The 17,486-nt window shown below is 39.6% G+C and overlaps 1 protein-coding gene across 1 annotated transcript in view; it reads left to right on the top strand.

The window, feature by feature from the left end:
• sntb1 (syntrophin, basic 1) overlaps window positions 1-17,486 on the top strand; it is a 37,823-nt gene that overhangs the window by 5,324 nt on the left and 15,013 nt on the right. The window contains 5 exon segments of the mRNA XM_029451575.1: window positions 5,872-5,942; window positions 5,944-6,116; window positions 13,943-14,060; window positions 14,203-14,292; window positions 16,069-16,205. Coding sequence (XP_029307435.1) covers window positions 5,872-5,942; window positions 5,944-6,116; window positions 13,943-14,060; window positions 14,203-14,292; window positions 16,069-16,205 — 589 coding nt within the window.

Genomic DNA, 17,486 nt, shown 5'->3' with positions numbered 1-17,486 from the left:
ATGTGTTCTTGATTTCGGACAGAGGTATACAAAAGCAGGCTCTTCATCTATAGCTGGCAACTGTTGATATTGCCGGCAGATTGTATCAGCTGTAGCTAGCTAGTTAATTACACTAATGTTGGCTCTAGGAGTTGGTTAAAATCCCCGTCTCTGGCTGACTTTTTGTTTCCAGCTGACTTGGGGAGGCTGTGGCTCAGGAGGTAGAAATCAGTGGTTCACAAACGCACTGTTTAATCAATTCCTTACACTCTTGCTGTTGTGCTTTATTGTGTTTTAGGAAGCTAAATACAAAGAAACCCTTTTAATGCTGAATATTACTCGGACTAAAACCACTCACACATCTCATGTGGAGAAATCTAAAATAAGGTTGCTACGCTATGAGCAGACAATTTTCATGTTCGGAATTGGAGAAAGGTGGGTGAAAACACTCCAGGTTGAAATGTATTTTAATGCGGACACACAGCATCAAACGGTATTATTTGTAAGCATCAAGACACGTCCAAAAAGCTTTTACATGAAAGCAGAAGAAATGAAGAACTGAAAGTCAGAATACATCTGCCACACTTCAGCTGACAGGAAATGAGTCAGTGTCCTGTAAACTCCCCTGTTGATCCACCTAACAAGCCGTACCTGTCATCACCTGACATCTGAATGGGTAAGAGTGTGTGTGTATGAGTGTGTGTATGTGCTGCTGTCAGCAGTGTGATGCAGAGAGTGTGTGTGTGTTCATGTATATGTCCGCTACTTTTTGTGGAGTCTGACTCAGAGCGGATGATGGTGATGATAATAACAACTACGGCAGCGTTGCATTAGTGTTTTGGTGACGATGAAAGATTAATTCATTCATTCCTCTGTGAATGTGTGTACAGCCAAAGCAAAAGCTGAGTCAGAGAGTTAAAGCTTGTCTGTTTTTCCTGTTGGCTTTGTTTGAAGAACACAAAAACTCCTTTCCCCTCCAGGTGTAAGCATAGTGTTTGTTTTGTCCTAATTTACTTGTGTTTGTCATTATAAAACTAAACTCTACGTGGCTAAATACTTCACTTTTGTGCTTAAATTAATGTTTTGGAAAATATTTAACAGACCCCCAATAGGAAGTCTGTCATGCAGCTTCACTGACATCTGTTCACACTTTCTGTGGTTGGGGTTTGAGTGAGTATGGTGCTTTATGTTGCCATTTATGGAAATAATGGAACATGTAACACACAGCTCACTGGTTTCAAGATTGATGATAATAAAGTGAAAGACACAATACATTATCTTTTTCATTTTTGCCACGGAGTATTTTATCTTCTCGTGAGCAAACATTGAGGAATAGCCTTGATAGATTTGGGTAAAGCTTAAATATGGACGAGCAGGACAACAGAATATGCACACGATTTTGGTTATGAGAATGATGCACTCACATTTAAAAAAAAATGTGAGTGCATCATTCTTTAGAGGTAAAATGCACAAAATGACCAACCATTAGCTCAGCCCCACTATTATAGTTACTGTTGCTACTTCTGTCAAGCTTTCCTGTCTTACGGCCCATATGCAGTTTACAATGATAACAGTGGCAGATTTACCACTTGAAGTTCTTTGTGATTTTTAAACAATGTGTCCCTGATTGCGGACGTAATAGAAAAGGGAAAGCATTTAATTTCTTGCGGGAGACCGTTGATTTTTCTGGCAGACTTTATCTTGACTTTTTGCAAATAAGCTCTTGAGAACGACTCATGTTTCTGTTCACCGTCTGTGTGCAGGATTCAGTACACTTGTGTACTTGTTCACACACATGACTCAAATTTCCACATTGAAGTTATTGCGCTATTTATAGCCAGAACAATATATCATGATGTTTGTAAACAGAAGACTTATGGCTATTGATTTCTTTTCTTCTAAAATATGACATTTTAACAACAATCTTAATCAGATTATGTCTTCTTTCTACTGTGAAACATGTTTCATGCCTCTTCTTCTACTTGTTGCAAGTTACGAGCTTGCTGCTTGCAGAGTTTTAGTAACTGTTTGACATCAAGTTCAGAGTTCAGTGTCCGTGAGTATTTCTGCCTACACACATTTAAATTCCTCGTTTAGAAATGGCCTCCAGCCTGTCACTGTTCATTGTTCAGTTAAGGCCATATTTGAGTTATTTGATATATTGGTCCAAATATTACGAAAAGATGTCTTGAGGGTGGACTTGTAAAGGCCTTTTGTGCTGCGGTAGTATCCAGCTACCTGCTCAGTGCCGACATGGAGTTAAAGCCTTCATTCTGCAATCAGAGGAGCCTTTTCCTTCTTTCCTTCCTTCTTTGCACTGCTCTGTTCTCTTTCCAGCTTTACCAACGTCAAACCTTCTACTTTCTCTCCCACCGGCTCAATGAGAGGTTTCTTTTTTCCGCTGGTACATTTTCTCACCAAATAAAAATCTCTATTATAAGCATATGGTAGAAAGTCCAATGACTTCAGACCTCATTAAATACTGTTAAGCACCATCAAGTGAAAAAGACACAATGAGGTTGATAGAGTAATTACAGTGTGTGCGTGCGCGTGTGTGCACTAATTGCCTCATTTGGAAAGCAGAGTTTTCGAAATATATATATATTTTTAATAAATGTTTTTTCAAATATCATCAATGGAAGTGACAATTTTAATTGTGAGTTGAACAGCTGGTCTCTGGTCATACATACATACATACATACATACATACATACATACATGAATACATCTGCATTGCGACTGGGAGTCCTACTGAAAAAGATTTAGTTGTTTCTGTATGTGCACGCTCTCACTTTGTCTCAAGCAACTACAATCAGACAGCTGGGGGATGGCTGTCCTTCGTTTGGTCTTTTGGTTTGACTAATGTAACTGCTGCTTTCAAACGAAGGCCCGAGCATTACGACCCCTATCCTCTCCAAGTTCTTATCGTGCTATTGAGGTTATTGTGCAGAGTTGGCCCGTGTTGGTGCTGTAATGGAATATAAACACGACCCATGGGAATGCACACACATTCACACTGTAATGATCACACGGACTCCACCCCATTTATTTTCCCCTCCGTTGGAAACAGTTACAGCTTTATTTCTGGGCACAGTGCTGCTGCAGTGCCCTGCTGGTCCATGAGTTTACATTTCCTCCATTCAGACTGTCATTGTAAATGTTAACCAAAGACAAATCACCCAATAAACATATTTGTGTAATAGCTGCATTTGATTTGTTTTGAATTTAGTCATTTCAGAAAGTGGACTGTAAATAACCCAAGACTGAGCTGTTTCGCCACCGGTTTCCCCCTCATCTTTGTCCTCATTAGGACTGCAGCTAATGATCGTTTTCATTATTAATTCATTGATTAATCATTTAAAATATAAAAAAACGTCCATCACAGAATCCAGTGCCAAAAGTGACGTCTTCAGATGAATTCTATTTATATGATTTGCTTGATAAGAAATTGTTTTAAAATAAAATTGTGACATTTATTGTTTCAGTGCTACTTTCCGTTCTTTTTTTCTTTGTCACACTCAAGTACGTATTAAGTGAAGCCCTGGAAAGTCTAAAGCCATATTTATGGTCGATACAAGAGGTTAATTGGAGTCCAGCGTCTCCCGTATATCACTACTATATCACTACTGCAACGCTCAACGCATGTATTTTACCGATAAGGTTGTATCGTGCATTAATTATATTCTCAACAGCAACCGTGTTTATATTGTTTCATTACCTATAACTAGAAATCAAGCTTAACAAATCCAATATTTTAGGAAGCACAATGTCGTTCACTGACCATGTTGTCATTTTACTAATGTTTGTCGCCGTCATAAAGTCCAATAAAATGCCTACTAGTGAATGTTTGTGTCAGTCAAATCATTTCCAAAATCCAGCAGTAATGCAGGATTATCACTGGTACACACACACACACAATGTAAGGTACTTGCTGTTTCTTTGTCGCTTCATCATGCTTTGCAGCACAGAAGACGAGGCAGACGGTGTGTGTCAGCCTGTGTGTCTTTGTACTCTCATAAGTTTATCTCAAATGTGTAATCCAGACAAGGTTTTCGTCACCCAACTGCGGCCAATTCGATCTTTTCAGTCCATTGAATTCACTTGTATTGCACCTTGTTATGATGACAAATGTATTTTTCCGCCCTTTAATCTGATTAGACTGTGTGGGTTATTCTACTGTGTAATTGGATCAAGTCGTCTTTGCTGGTCCATCGAGGACACTCTCGCATCACCCCCGTCTCCTCTGTGTTTTGTGTCAGCCTGTCATCTCTCGTCCACAGGTTGGCGTATATATCATAGGGGTCCATAGTGCTTCTTCTAAGAATTGTTCAATTGCTGGATTACAAATGCCACCAGCCATATGCCAATTATACGCAGCTCGTACAGTAGGATATGCCAATTAAACATCCAGGGCATACCAACGATTCAGAACATTCAGGACACAGAAAGCGTACTGAGCACCCACTTTATCTCTGCCTCTCTATTTCTGTCTTTCAATGATGCATGTGTCCTGCCTTCTCTTTGCTTCTACCCTTCTAGACCTAAAAACACGAGGAATTTAAAATCAAGCCCCCAGTGATTGAGTTTGACATTTACAAGTAAAGATTTCGGTTTTTACCAACATCATATGCGGGTTTCTGAGGTACTCGGCATCAGCTGTGACTGTTTTATCAGGAAATATTGCAGGCTGTGGGGGTTACTAGGTTCTGTGTTTACAGGACAATAACTCTCTTGATGCTGCTGGCCTGTAGCAGCAGAAAGGAAGCGTGAATCATCAGTGCAGTTAACAATGTGCATATATTACAGCATTCTAACAAATTAGAGAAACCTTGAAACCTGAGTCTGTTTTAGCTATCAGCATTTTGACATTTGCTGCTATCATTTCAAATTGACAGCAGAGAGTTAACTGTGCCAGCACTGTGTGGAAGGAAGGTAATCATTTAATCAACTGAGCTTCCTGCATGCACTCTTGTATTTGCATACTCTTTAATGATAGAATAACAAGTTGTACACCCATTTATTAAACATTTTAATTTATGGACTTTAAGGAAAGAAATCTACCCCTTCATGCAAACCTGAACCAGCTATTGAACAGACTCGTATTCAAACCGACAAGTTTCCGGTCTACCCACACACATCTTGAGTTCAGGCATCATTTACAGTATGTGCAGAGTTATCTTTCTATCTGCTGCCCCATGACAGTCTGTAATACTTGCCAAATGCCTCAGAGGTACCATAATTAGACAGTTTCTATTTCTGCTGTATACCTGAACATCTGTGGTATCCCCACATCCTTCCTCTGACAGACACAAACTCCCTTCAAAAGTGTGAGACATTTTTTAAACAGCAATTTGTTTGTTGCCTCTGATATAATAAATTGGGACACATCAAAATATAACTTCACAGTCACACATACAGGATATTCTACTCTGATATGAATTGGCATCTATATTAAATGATGTTAAAACAATGCCGATGCCAAGAGACTTCATTGTTCAGTGCACTTGAATCCTAGAAGTGATTTTAAAAGCCTTTTGATAACAAGTTGGGTAGTTGTGTTATACAGGTGTACTGCCACTTGGTGAATAAGTGTATATATACATAATTAAGAATACATTTTCCTGTTTGCAAAATAAAGTTAATTCATTCATTAAGCATTTAATAAAACAAGGTTTACAGCATGCTCTTCAGCGTAGAGACAGGAAAATAATTTGGAGTTTTTATTAGCCAGTAATCTGTGTTTGTATTTTGCCAATTAATGTGTTAAAACTAACCCACCACCTTGACCAAAAGTATCTCAGGAACATGTCCATTTCTAAATGTGCTTCCCCAGTTCCACCTTTACCATGTCTTACTGTATACTGGAAATCTCTGTCTTCCTTTTCTGCCCAGTGAAGTACATGCGCGAGGCAACACCGTACGTCAAAAAGGGCTCCCCTGTGTCAGAGATCGGATGGGAGACCCCCCCCCCCTGAGTCTCCGCGTCTCGGCAGCCATCCCATCACCAGCTCCTCCTCATTTGACCCGCTGAGCTCTCCTACCCAGCCCTCCCTGTCTCTGCAGGGCGACAGGAGGTGCATACCACTCAAGATGTGTTGTGTAACCCGAGCCATGACCACACCAGACCCTGAGAACAGGTAGGTGAAATACACACTCGTGCACACACACAAAAACACATACCTTAAAAATGCCTGTATCCTCATTCTTGAGCTGAAGGCAGTTCTCTGGAGGTGCTGCAGTATTTTTCAGCCTCTCTTAAATATGATCTGTCTGCTTCTCTTGTGCTTTTGGTTCACAGACTAATGACTAGTTCATCGAGTAACTTGCATAGTTCAGTCCTGTGTCGGTCTAATCGTTTTTAAAGATGTACATCTTCAGGAGGAACAAATGGGCTTTGGGCTGCGAGCCACATACAGGATTGGAAAGTTCAAAAGTATTGACAGACGGACTAACACAGGTTGTTGGTGTTTTTATAGGATTCAAGTACAATATAAAAAAAACAGCATAATATTGCTGGCCTTGTCCTTTAAAGTGGCAATAGACAACATGTTTGCTTTAACTTATCATTAGGAAGTATATGCTGAATGCACAATGTAATGGCTGTAGAATAATGACACCATCGGCGTTTAGGTTGGTTTCCTATAAGCCTCACTTTACAATGCAATTCTGTCTGTCTCTGGGTCGCATCTCCCTTTTCACAATAAAAGCCCTAGACATATATATGACATTTACACTGCATCACTGCTTACAAGTTGAGCATTTCGTTAAGAGGCAAATCAACAAAATATCTTACAACTCAACAAATTAGCTTACAGTAGCTATCCCCAGGTAGCGGAACAACCCGATTAATGTTAACTTTTGAAAAGGGCAAAAAAGGCGAAGACGAGGAGAGTGATAAAAATGTTCTTTCTACTAAGATAGGTCAGTATCTAACTAAACCTGCCTGATTACAAATTCTACCAGGTGTTTTACTCTTCATTTATCATAGCACTGAGATCGGAGGGGTTTGTAGTTGTTTGGGATTCTTACGGTTGTTTCTTACTGTGGACCGTAACGTTAGCCAGGCTGCTAGTGGTAGCCATGTTGCAAACGATGTATGAACAAGTAGATTGATCTCCTGGTTCATATGAAAATCCACAGACAGAAAATATGTTATCACTGTCTCCGTCTCGCAGTTTATTTTGGTAACAAATACAGTGTGTCCTGTGTTGTTGGCAGCGCTGAGGAAAACAGAAAGCGATCCGACAGCGGCACCAACAATAATACCGCTTGGAAACGCTAGGGCGGGGAAGTTATCCGCTTCTGCTTTAAAGTCAAACTAATATAAAATAAACAATACATCTATACATGTATATCCATATCCTAGTGGTGTTTGTTTTCACACAAGCACTTATTGGGTCAAAATTGTAATCACCAAAGATTTTCTTTGACAAATTTCAGTTCGACTTCAAGTACACTGCCAAGTATTCGTTGGATATATGCTGCAGTGAGAGAAGTCACGTGACATGTCATGTGAGTGCAGTGGTGAACCCGAGTTGACTGCCTAAACTAGCTCGGAGACTTTGCTTAAATATTGTCACTTGCAAATGCTCCAAAGTTCAACTTTGACCAAAAAGATGATTCCCTTAATAAACCAAAGGTCAATCATTTGTTCTCAGCTCCTTTTACTCAACCGTGTGACAGACAGAGAGAAGTCTTCCCCTGTGTCTGCAGCGTTCTTCTTCTTCACTTTTAAGACAGACGTTTGAAGTGGCACTTTGATAATTCTCAGTTAGCGGGGGGTGGTCTGTAAGGAGGTTTCGTCAAGTTAATTGGTTTGTAATATGACAATGGCCCAGTCAAACAGCATGGGGGCAGAAAGAGATTCACTGTTGAAATATTTTTGGTGTCAGTCTGTGAATATGTGCTCTCTGTCCCAGTTGTCTCTCCCTCTGTTTTTCTCTTACCATGTTGTTCCCTTCCCGCTTGTCTTTTTGTTTTTGCCGTCAAATTCTTTGTCTCCCGTGTTTTTCACTCCATCTTACTCGTTTGTGTTTTCTGCCCCTTTTGTCGTTTCCCTTTCTTTTCCTTCATGATCTTTCTCTCCGTGTTCCCAGCTCTCTCTGTAATCAATCCTCTTCTTCTAAAGTATCTCCATCCTCTTGATTTATATAATGTTCCTCTCTCCACAGTTCTCAGTGTCTCTCTATCCTCCATCCATGTGTGTCCCCCTCTGCATATGTATGATTTTAGAAGTGTGCGATAGTTGAACCTCAATAAACTTCAAAGCTTCAGACGACATCAAAGTCAAGTCATAACAGTGAGCAGTGACTTCAAAGTGCCTCTGTCTGCATAGACGTTGTTAGACGGCTCAAAGCTGCGACTGTTAAATGTGAACACTAACGCACACAAACAATCAATCTCAAAAAAATACTTGTAAACAAAATGAAAAATAAGAACAGCATCCACAGACAAATCAGGTGGTTCTCTGCTGGCTGGCTCTCCCTTATCATACAACTTTTATTTCCCTCAAAAGTGAAAAAGATTCAAGAAAAGTACATTATTCTTGACAGAGGGAAATGCAGGTGTCACTGTTTCTTGCTGGGACTGTGTCCAGCCTTTGTATAGGGATTGACAGAGATTGTGTCCATGAGCCTTTCCCTGTACTTTGCCTGTGGCAGTATGAGCATCATGTCTCGTGTCTGTACACGTGGAGCTAGAGCTGCGAGGCGATTAGCCTAGCTTAGCATAAAGACTGGGTTCAAGGAGAAAAGGCTAGCCGTGCTCTTTCCAAGTTTTAAAAACACAGCCTACAAGCACTAATGAATAAAACAAGTTGTATTTGTTTAATGTGCCAGACAGAAATGTAAGAACAACTTTTTTTGTGGTTTTAGTGGGAGTTACATGCTGAGGCTATTTCAAACAACAGTTTATCCATCCACTCAACACTCGTGGAGTGTCTTCGCTTCAGCACAACACATTGTTGTTTTTACATTTCTGTTTTTACATATGTGAAGCAACGAGATATACATTGTGTGAGTTAGTGAACTTTAGAGGTGCTGGTATGTGTATTTTATTGATTTGCTTTTGAACAGAGCAGACATTCGAAGGGAGATACAGTAGTTGGACTTAATGCTGTGGTTGGCCAGTTGTTCTAATGTAGGTCTTACTATAAAAGACTGTTCAAGCAATTTCACTGTTGCAGACAAATTTCCAGTGTCGGAAAATAAAATCGGCAGAGTTTTGCTAGAGTTGTGGCGCGCTCCAGTGATCTCAGTCGCTTGGTGTCAGGTGGTCATAAAACTCAGCCCAAGCTGTCGTGTCAGTCTTTTTGACGTTCCAATAACATCAAACATGTTAGATATTATTATATTATATGTTATATTATTATGTTTTTAGTCTTTGTAACATCTTATAGTCTGTGACTTATAACACATTTGAGAGTGAGTCAGACTTTAGTCTTTTAGTGTATGGTACACATTAGGACAGATAGTTTTTTCTGAATCTGGGAATAAGTGATGAACAGATTTCCCCTCAAAAATATGAAATAAAAATGTAATCCTACATTTCAAAATGCCCGGAGACTGTTGGTGAACATTTCAGCTGCACTTGCTCACATCTTGGTTTAAGTATTAAACTTTTTAAGAGCACAATGGGGTTGAACATTCACTCTGTTGGCCATAACTTTGACTTTATTGGTCAGCCAGTTATACAAGGAATTGGGGTCAATAACTCATCTAGTGTTTTTGCTTTACACAGATAACAGTGTTTTTTGGGTTGATAAAGCTGTCCACATTTACCTTGACCATCAGGTTTTTTTTTTTTTATGAAGGTCCTTCCTTATCGTCACAGCTAAGGTAAATTCCACTTTGACTCACCAGTAAATATTTAGTAAATGTTTAAATGGGATGAAACCCAAGTTGTAACCTTGACTGTTCCACAAAACTCACATTTATACTGAAAAGTTATTGCTTGCTTCTCAGTATCATGGTGTTCATAGATAATGTGCGTCAGAAAAAGATTGCAGGGCAAGACTAAACCTACTTTTCTTATTTTGGGTTCTGTGATGAAATGGTTTAGGAGGCTTTATGTCAAATGAGAGGGAAGTCTGGCTTTTTTATGAGACTCAAGAGGGTTTCTCTCATCATTTCAGCAGATGTTGTTTAAACTTGTTGTAAGCCTGGGAGGACCGACAGGAGAGAAAGAAATGAGGGAAGTTGGAGCACGAACAGTGATGAGAAGAGATGATAAAAGACGAGGAAAGTTAAAGCGAGGGAGTAGAGTGTGGAGACTTGAATCATCTTCTTTTGTTGTTGTTTTACTTTGTAACACTGAAGACATTTTCCTCACCTTACTGTAACATATACAGTGTATAAGGACATAAAGTCTAACTTCCTGTGACATTGGTGACGGATTAAATGCAAAAAGTACAGGATTAAACTCTTATCATTTACAGTGTGGATAAAAAATGTTATGAGAAGGTGTGGAGAGACGGGATAAGAGGAAGTGAGGATGGTTGGAGGAGAACAAGGAAATACACTGAGTAAGGACAGGAAATGCTGAGATGTGCAAAAGATTAGGAGAAGGGGAAGACCTAAATGCAAAGAGGAAGAACAGAATTAGCTCCTAAAATGGAATAAATGTGCCGATTTAATACAATCCAGTGTCAATACTGAAAATATTGAAAAACGTCCAGTGTCAATGTGTGAGACATGGATATCCACAGAAAAAAGGAGGAGAAGACACCTGGAAGAACCAGCACAGTTCCCCACAGTTTGACAGTTTTCTACTTTACCTCTGTTTAAACTTTCTTTTAAAGATTGAAGATTTACATTCTTTCCAATTCTCACATAGGTCAGGTGTACTTGTGCAGGGGAATCGGCCTTATCACTTGAATGATACAACTGATCTTTTGAATTGTATCTAACATCATTGGTTAAAAGCAGAGGACCTGTTGGTTTTGCGTATCTCCTCACATATTTTACCTGAAAAAACTTGAAGATCACATAGTCAAGAGGAGGTTAAACTGTTAGCCCTGCCCACGGCATTTCTCCACACCTTATCCGCAACATGTTTATTAGATTAAGCAAAAGAAGGGACATGCAAAATCTGTGAAGGTAAATTATGCAGACGATTTAACAAGTGGCTTAATCAAACAAACAGACCTCCATTCTGAATCAGCAGTAGGGCCAATTGAATAGTTATCCTTTCCTGCAACTGCACAACCTAATAACTTCGGGTCAGAACTGTCGAGGTGGTCAAATGCTTCTATATAACCTCTCAGACATAAAACTGGAGAGAGGGCACGCTGACATTCAGAGGATCAGATGATTCTGAATGGTATTATTTGAACGTCAAAGATAGTGTACTTTTGAGAGGAGTTGTCGTACTAGACATGAGAAGGCATAATCTACAAAGAAACTCGGGGGGGGGGGGGGGGAGTGTAATACTTTATTCCAAGAAAGTAGGCAAAAAAAGGGCCTAAATACTTGACTTGGGACTTGAAAGCATAACATTCAAAACAAGTGTCTAGTTTTGACAGTTAAGTAAATCAATTAATAATACAGCGGCTGGCAGGACTCAGCAACACAACTTAAAAAATCCTGTCATCCTAAAAAGTTCCCATTCAGAGAGCCCAAAGATCTGCAACTGAGTTGAAATTTGTCTATGAAGAATTACCATCAAGGACGTGAAATGTGACATGAGATATGATTTGCCAAGACTTGAGACTTGTCTTGGACTTGTCCCAAAAAACTTAAAAACATCTCTGAATGAAGCTTTCTGTATGTTTGCTACAACTATTCCATTATGAGGCATCTCAGGTATCTGGTATCTGGATTAAGGCAGAGTTGGCATGCACCTAAAACAAATAGTTAAATATAACTGTGAAATTGAAAGTTGTTTTCTTCTTCTGCGACACACATTTAATATCTTAATTCCTATAGGCTCATATTTTGTTTTGTTGTATTGTTGTATTTCAACAGTATTATCACGTGCGTTACTGCTTTAAATTGGATATTTTGCCATTAAAACATTTCTTTCATGCAACTGTTGTGTGCAAACAAAGTTCATCAATGAATATTTACAATAGAATTACTGCATGAATCACATCAGTATGCTGGAATAGACCAACATTGAATACATATTTGCTATCTATATATAGTGCTAATCCTGTGGGAACAATTACTCTTTGATCAAGTGAGAGATTGATCTTCATTCAGACAGGCTCCTATACCATACATTCATCTACGGGTCATACAAGTCTATGTCTCCCAGTGATTCCCCCTGTTAATGCATTGTGTCATACATGCGAGAGATGGTAAATTTAGCCCCAAAGCCTGCTCCATATCTTGGCCAGAAAACAGCAGATAGTGCTTCCTCTAGGTCGAGTATAACTCACAGGAGTCAAGTTGTTGCTAAAACAAACACCGTCCTTTAAGAACCTTCTCTATCCAACGCGCATCTGGCCCTGGGGTCACCCCCTTCCTCCCCCTCCGCCTGTTCTCCCTGGCCTGTTCTTAATCAACTTTCCTTTTACAGGCAGCATTTCTATCTTTAACCCAGAGAAACACCTGGAGCTGATCTAGACGGTCTCTCCCACCTACAAGGGTTTGATGGAAGAGCAGATTCATCACATTCACTGGGACTTTTCCAGGTCCCCAGTGTGTGCAGTGTGAAGAAGGAAAGCTGCAAAGAAAGCATGTTTGCAGAGTTTGGAGTAGTTTCTATTTTAAACCCGTTGGGAGCACCTGGACAGTGAAGTGCTGTGAACAGAGCTAGATAGTTGGTGGTAAACTCATGGCCAAATTTCGGCATGAACCGCACGCACACGCACACGCACACGCACACGCACACGCACACTGAATATTCGTTTACCGTGTCTTGTCCTCTGATGCTTTGTTCACACTACGAGCAACAAAGCTACAAAACGGACGAAGCGTGGCCAGCCACATTATATTATTAAGTGTTGCGTAAGAGCTCGTTGACGCACTGGGAACGGGCTAATGGCAAGAGTACGCTTTTCTTTCATTTTTTAGATGGAACAGAACAGGAATTGTGCGGAAAGAGAAGGGGACTCGAAATGTTGAAACAAAAAATATGATTGGTTTATGCTTCATCACTCCACTGAAGTGATAAAGTACAAACCAATCTTATTCTTTGGCCAGCTCAACTTGGATTCTTAGTGTGTCATGCAGCGCCAAGTGTCAGTTGTAGTTGTAGTTTCTTGTCCATTGAAAACGACTTGTAACCCTCTGAGTCAGCCGTACTTAATAGTTTGTCAAATGTAGGTGTGACATCACTCTTACTTTGCATCCTTTTTCATTTCTTCCCTCATAAAAAGACAACAGACATTTTAGCTTTGCTTTAGCATCACGTATCATATTATCGTATTTGTACTGCTGGCTTTATTCCACAGAGATGAACACTAACTAAATTGATGCTACAATATGAAGCGCATTGCTTTATGCACTGTAAAGGCTGCAACCTGCACCTTTTTTAAAAATTCATATTCATTGAGGACACAATCAAAGAGCAATTCAATGATATGGAGAAGCATCCTACAGATGCATTTCTCTCGAGGCCAGAAATACTCCCTTAGGATATAAAGAGATTAGCTGTGAGAATGTAGTGTGAGACAGCACTGTGTCATATAGCCCACATAGGATACATGAGCAATGCCTGTTCTTTGTTGAATAAACTAAAATGTAATGCAGTTAATTTCATTGTTCTGAGCGAGTGCCCATTTTCAAGTGGTTGAGAAAAACGAGCATCTGTTGAAGCCGAGACCTAAATGGATTCAATTTGGTTTCTAAAACTATGAGTTGAGATTAAATTGAGTCCAATTGGGTCTTCCTGATAAGGCTCGCAATAGATTTTCAATATTCATGAATTTATTCATCGAGGGTTGTGAACCATAAAATTCAAAGAACCCGTCCAATGATAACAGAGAGGTTAAAGCTGTTTTAACTTTTCTTATCTGCAGACAACTGGAGCTGCACTCCCCTGACACCAGGCACACCGTGGTGCTGCGCTGCCCAGACCAGCCATCTGCCCTGTCCTGGTTCTCCGCCATGCACTCTGTCACATCCACACTGTCACAGGTCTGTCTTCGATTTAATTGATTTTTACAGATAATTCTCATCATTAGATTTAGATATTTCAATGATTCCATACTGTGGCCATGATTCGGCTCCTCAGAGCTGCTCTGAATTTCATGCGTACTGAATGATCATCCCACCACAGCGGGCGCTGGCAGAGGTCATCCAGAACACAGCCAGGACGGGGGTAGCTGGCAGCAAAGACATACGACACCTGGGATGGCTGGCAGGGAAGGTAGGTGTGCGTGTGCGCTTGTGTGTGTGCATGCGCAACACCGATTTCCCACATTTTTCTCTCTTATTACTATTTTGTGACTATGGTGTGTAGGTGAGGTGTGTGCTCTTGTGCTATCTTTGTGAGGACCAGTTTGTGTTTTACACTTTTGAAGTGCTGACATTTAAAAAAAAATTAGGATACACACTCTCATCGTCAAAGGGCTGTTAAAAGGTTAAGACTTAATTGTTTTATTTATTTTTTGCGTCCGCAGCTGTGACTCATCATATGATTAAAGAGATGTGAGATTTGCTTATTTTATATGTGGGTTGTATTTATTGTATTTAGTTTCATATTTCTACAATTGTTATTTATTATCGTTTTCACATCCTGTTTTTAGGTGCATCACATTGCCTTTTATTTGTTAATTGAGCAATTGTATTCAAAATGTGTGAGTGTGTGTGCATATGTACATGTGTTTTAAAACATTACATTTTTTGCATTATGCATATCTGTTGTACACCCACATTCACACATCTTTGAAATTCATACAAGCATGTACACACAGGTAAAGCAGCACTCTCTCTTTTATACAAAGACACACACACACACACACACACTTCCATACCTGTCTAATTTAGTCCTCATGAATTTGCCAATATTTGATCCTTCAAATGCAGTACAATTCTGTTACTTAGCAACATATTCTCATTATGTTAAAAAGCTGACCTATGACACTTTAAATCCCATGATATGATTGGCTGAGGCAGTACTTCAAAGAGCAGCTTAAGATTCAATGGCTGGGCTGCAGATAAGTCCTCATAATGAGAATAGTTATGGAATGAAATACAGGGTTGTGTGTGTGTGTGTGTGTGTGTGTGTGTGTGTGTGTGTGTGTGTGTGTGTGTGTGTGTGTGTGTGTGTGTGTGTGTGTGTGTGTGTGTGTGTGTGTGTGTGTGTGTGTGTGTGTGTGTGTGTGTGTGTGTGTGTGTGTGTGTGTTCTAAATTAAGACATTAACGGTGTGTGTTCTGAGGGAAAGCAAGCAGTTTGCTCGTTAGGAGGAATGAGTGGGCGAGGAGGCATAGCAATGAAAATGTGTTAGTTTACCTGCACCTGCACACCAGCTACGTTTTATTGCTTAGCTAATTCTCCACTGGGTACACACAACAGTGTAGTGAGACACAACAGTGTCATTTTTTGAGCATTTTGAGGTTACATATGACAGAGAGACAGATGGAAAGAGTGTTTAGTTTTAGAGGTGAAAACTGGTCTACACCCACTGCTGAGTACTGTCCTTTACATATTAAACACACACCATTCCTCTATCTGACACACCATTAGTCCTATAAATCCAGCTCACTGGCAAACAACCACTGATATTACTGATGATACCTGCTCTCATTTAAAGACCTTTCAGTGTTTTTGACAAATATAAGAAGGCATAGGAACATAAAATCCTGCAGCATCAAATTAATTGAGGTTGTCCTCATTAAACATGAGCAGCCTTGTAGGGTAGATTAAATGTATTAATTTTTTACAGCTCTACAAAGATCTATTGATATTAATATAAAAATGTATACTTAATACTTTTTGGGCTGCTGGTTGGACTCGGTAATCATTTAAAGTTACTACTTTAGGCTTTGGTCATTTGTTCACTTTTACACAGCTTTTGTGTTTAAATGTTTTTTATCTGAATACAGCATACCCCCATGGCCCTGCACAGGATGAGTGGGTATAGAAAAGGGATAGATGGAAACAAATGGATTGTTGTCATTGTAAATCTGTTTGTGCTGCAGACAGAGAGCGAGAAGCAGAGCTGGAAGCCGGTGCTGGTGGTGGTGACAGAGAAAGACCTGCTGCTGTATGAGAGTCTACCACAAGGAAAGGAGGCCTGGCAGAGCCCTGCACACACTTATCCACTGTTAGCAACACGGTAGGTCCACCTGCATATGCACAGACATTCCAAACACACACAGACTATTCGCACCTTAACAAATGTAAGATATTTTATGGAGACTCTTGTTTCGTCACAGTAATAAACCAGCATGTTAGCATTGTCATTGTGAGCATGTTAGCAATACAACCATACCAACCTCAACCATCTTTGTATTTACTTTACCACGACTCCAAAGGAACAAGGCAATGTTTGAACTTCAACTTTAAACAACTTCGGTTGAGTTTTGTTTATAATGAGCAGCATCACAGAGCTGTTGTATGGCTGTAGACCTTTAGGCTCTGTCTGAAATCACTACATTCTCTGATCCCAATATAATAGACCCTCAAGAGTAAATATTTCACACTCTTGCGTCATCACTGACAGGTGTATTGTTGCACAACTGAGATTTTCAAATTTATCAAAGTAAACGTATTCATTGGGGGAGTTTTCACAACATCAGTAAGAGTCTTCTGCTATGCTATATGCTCTTCTAGGCTGTACTTGGCCACAGTGTTGAATACTAATGTCAGCATGATAACATGCTAACATGCATAGTGTTGCTGATTGCTTAGAAACTAATTTTACCAAGTTAAGCAACATTTTTTTATTTGTGGCCGCTCCTTGACCACCAGTATTTATGAAACTTTGCCATGAAAGGTTTGGCATGAGGGAAACAAGTTGATAACACAAGAAAGTGACTTTGTAAATTAATTATTTGCTGTGAGAAGCATTTCAAAATATTCAAATATTTCAATACTATTTCTCCAATATCTTGTTTGCCACAATTATCTTAGACAACTCAGACCAACAGTTTGACATAAAGTGCCATTTCAAATCTGTCATAACATCTTTCATTGCACAACAAACAATATCTTGTGGCGGCTTAAAAGTTGTGTCAACTGACGCTTTCTGTAAATCCTCCGTTAAGCCCGCTGTCCTCTACCACCTGCAGTATATTGCAATACATTTTGTGATGGAGTTGTTAATGTGTCTCAGGTAGACCGACTCATTCTGCGTCTGAACGCCTGATCGAGAGATGACGAGACGGGTCGCTCACTTTAGCATCAGCGGCGGTGCTAGCTAGCTCCGAGCTGCTCAATGCTTTACGTTGAGGTGATATATATATATATATATATATATATGTATATATATATGTATGATATATATATATAGATATATGAGAGGAGCGGATAGATGGGATATGTTTTGTGTTATAGTTGATGGATGTAGAGGTAGATATAATAGATAGATAGATATAGATATATAGATAATATATAT

Source organism: Cottoperca gobio, chromosome 16, assembly GCF_900634415.1.
Source record: "Cottoperca gobio chromosome 16, fCotGob3.1, whole genome shotgun sequence".
NCBI lineage: Eukaryota > Metazoa > Chordata > Actinopteri > Perciformes > Bovichtidae > Cottoperca > Cottoperca gobio.
Note: the sequence above shows the minus strand (reverse complement) of the source record. Positions and strands in the feature narration are given on the sequence as shown.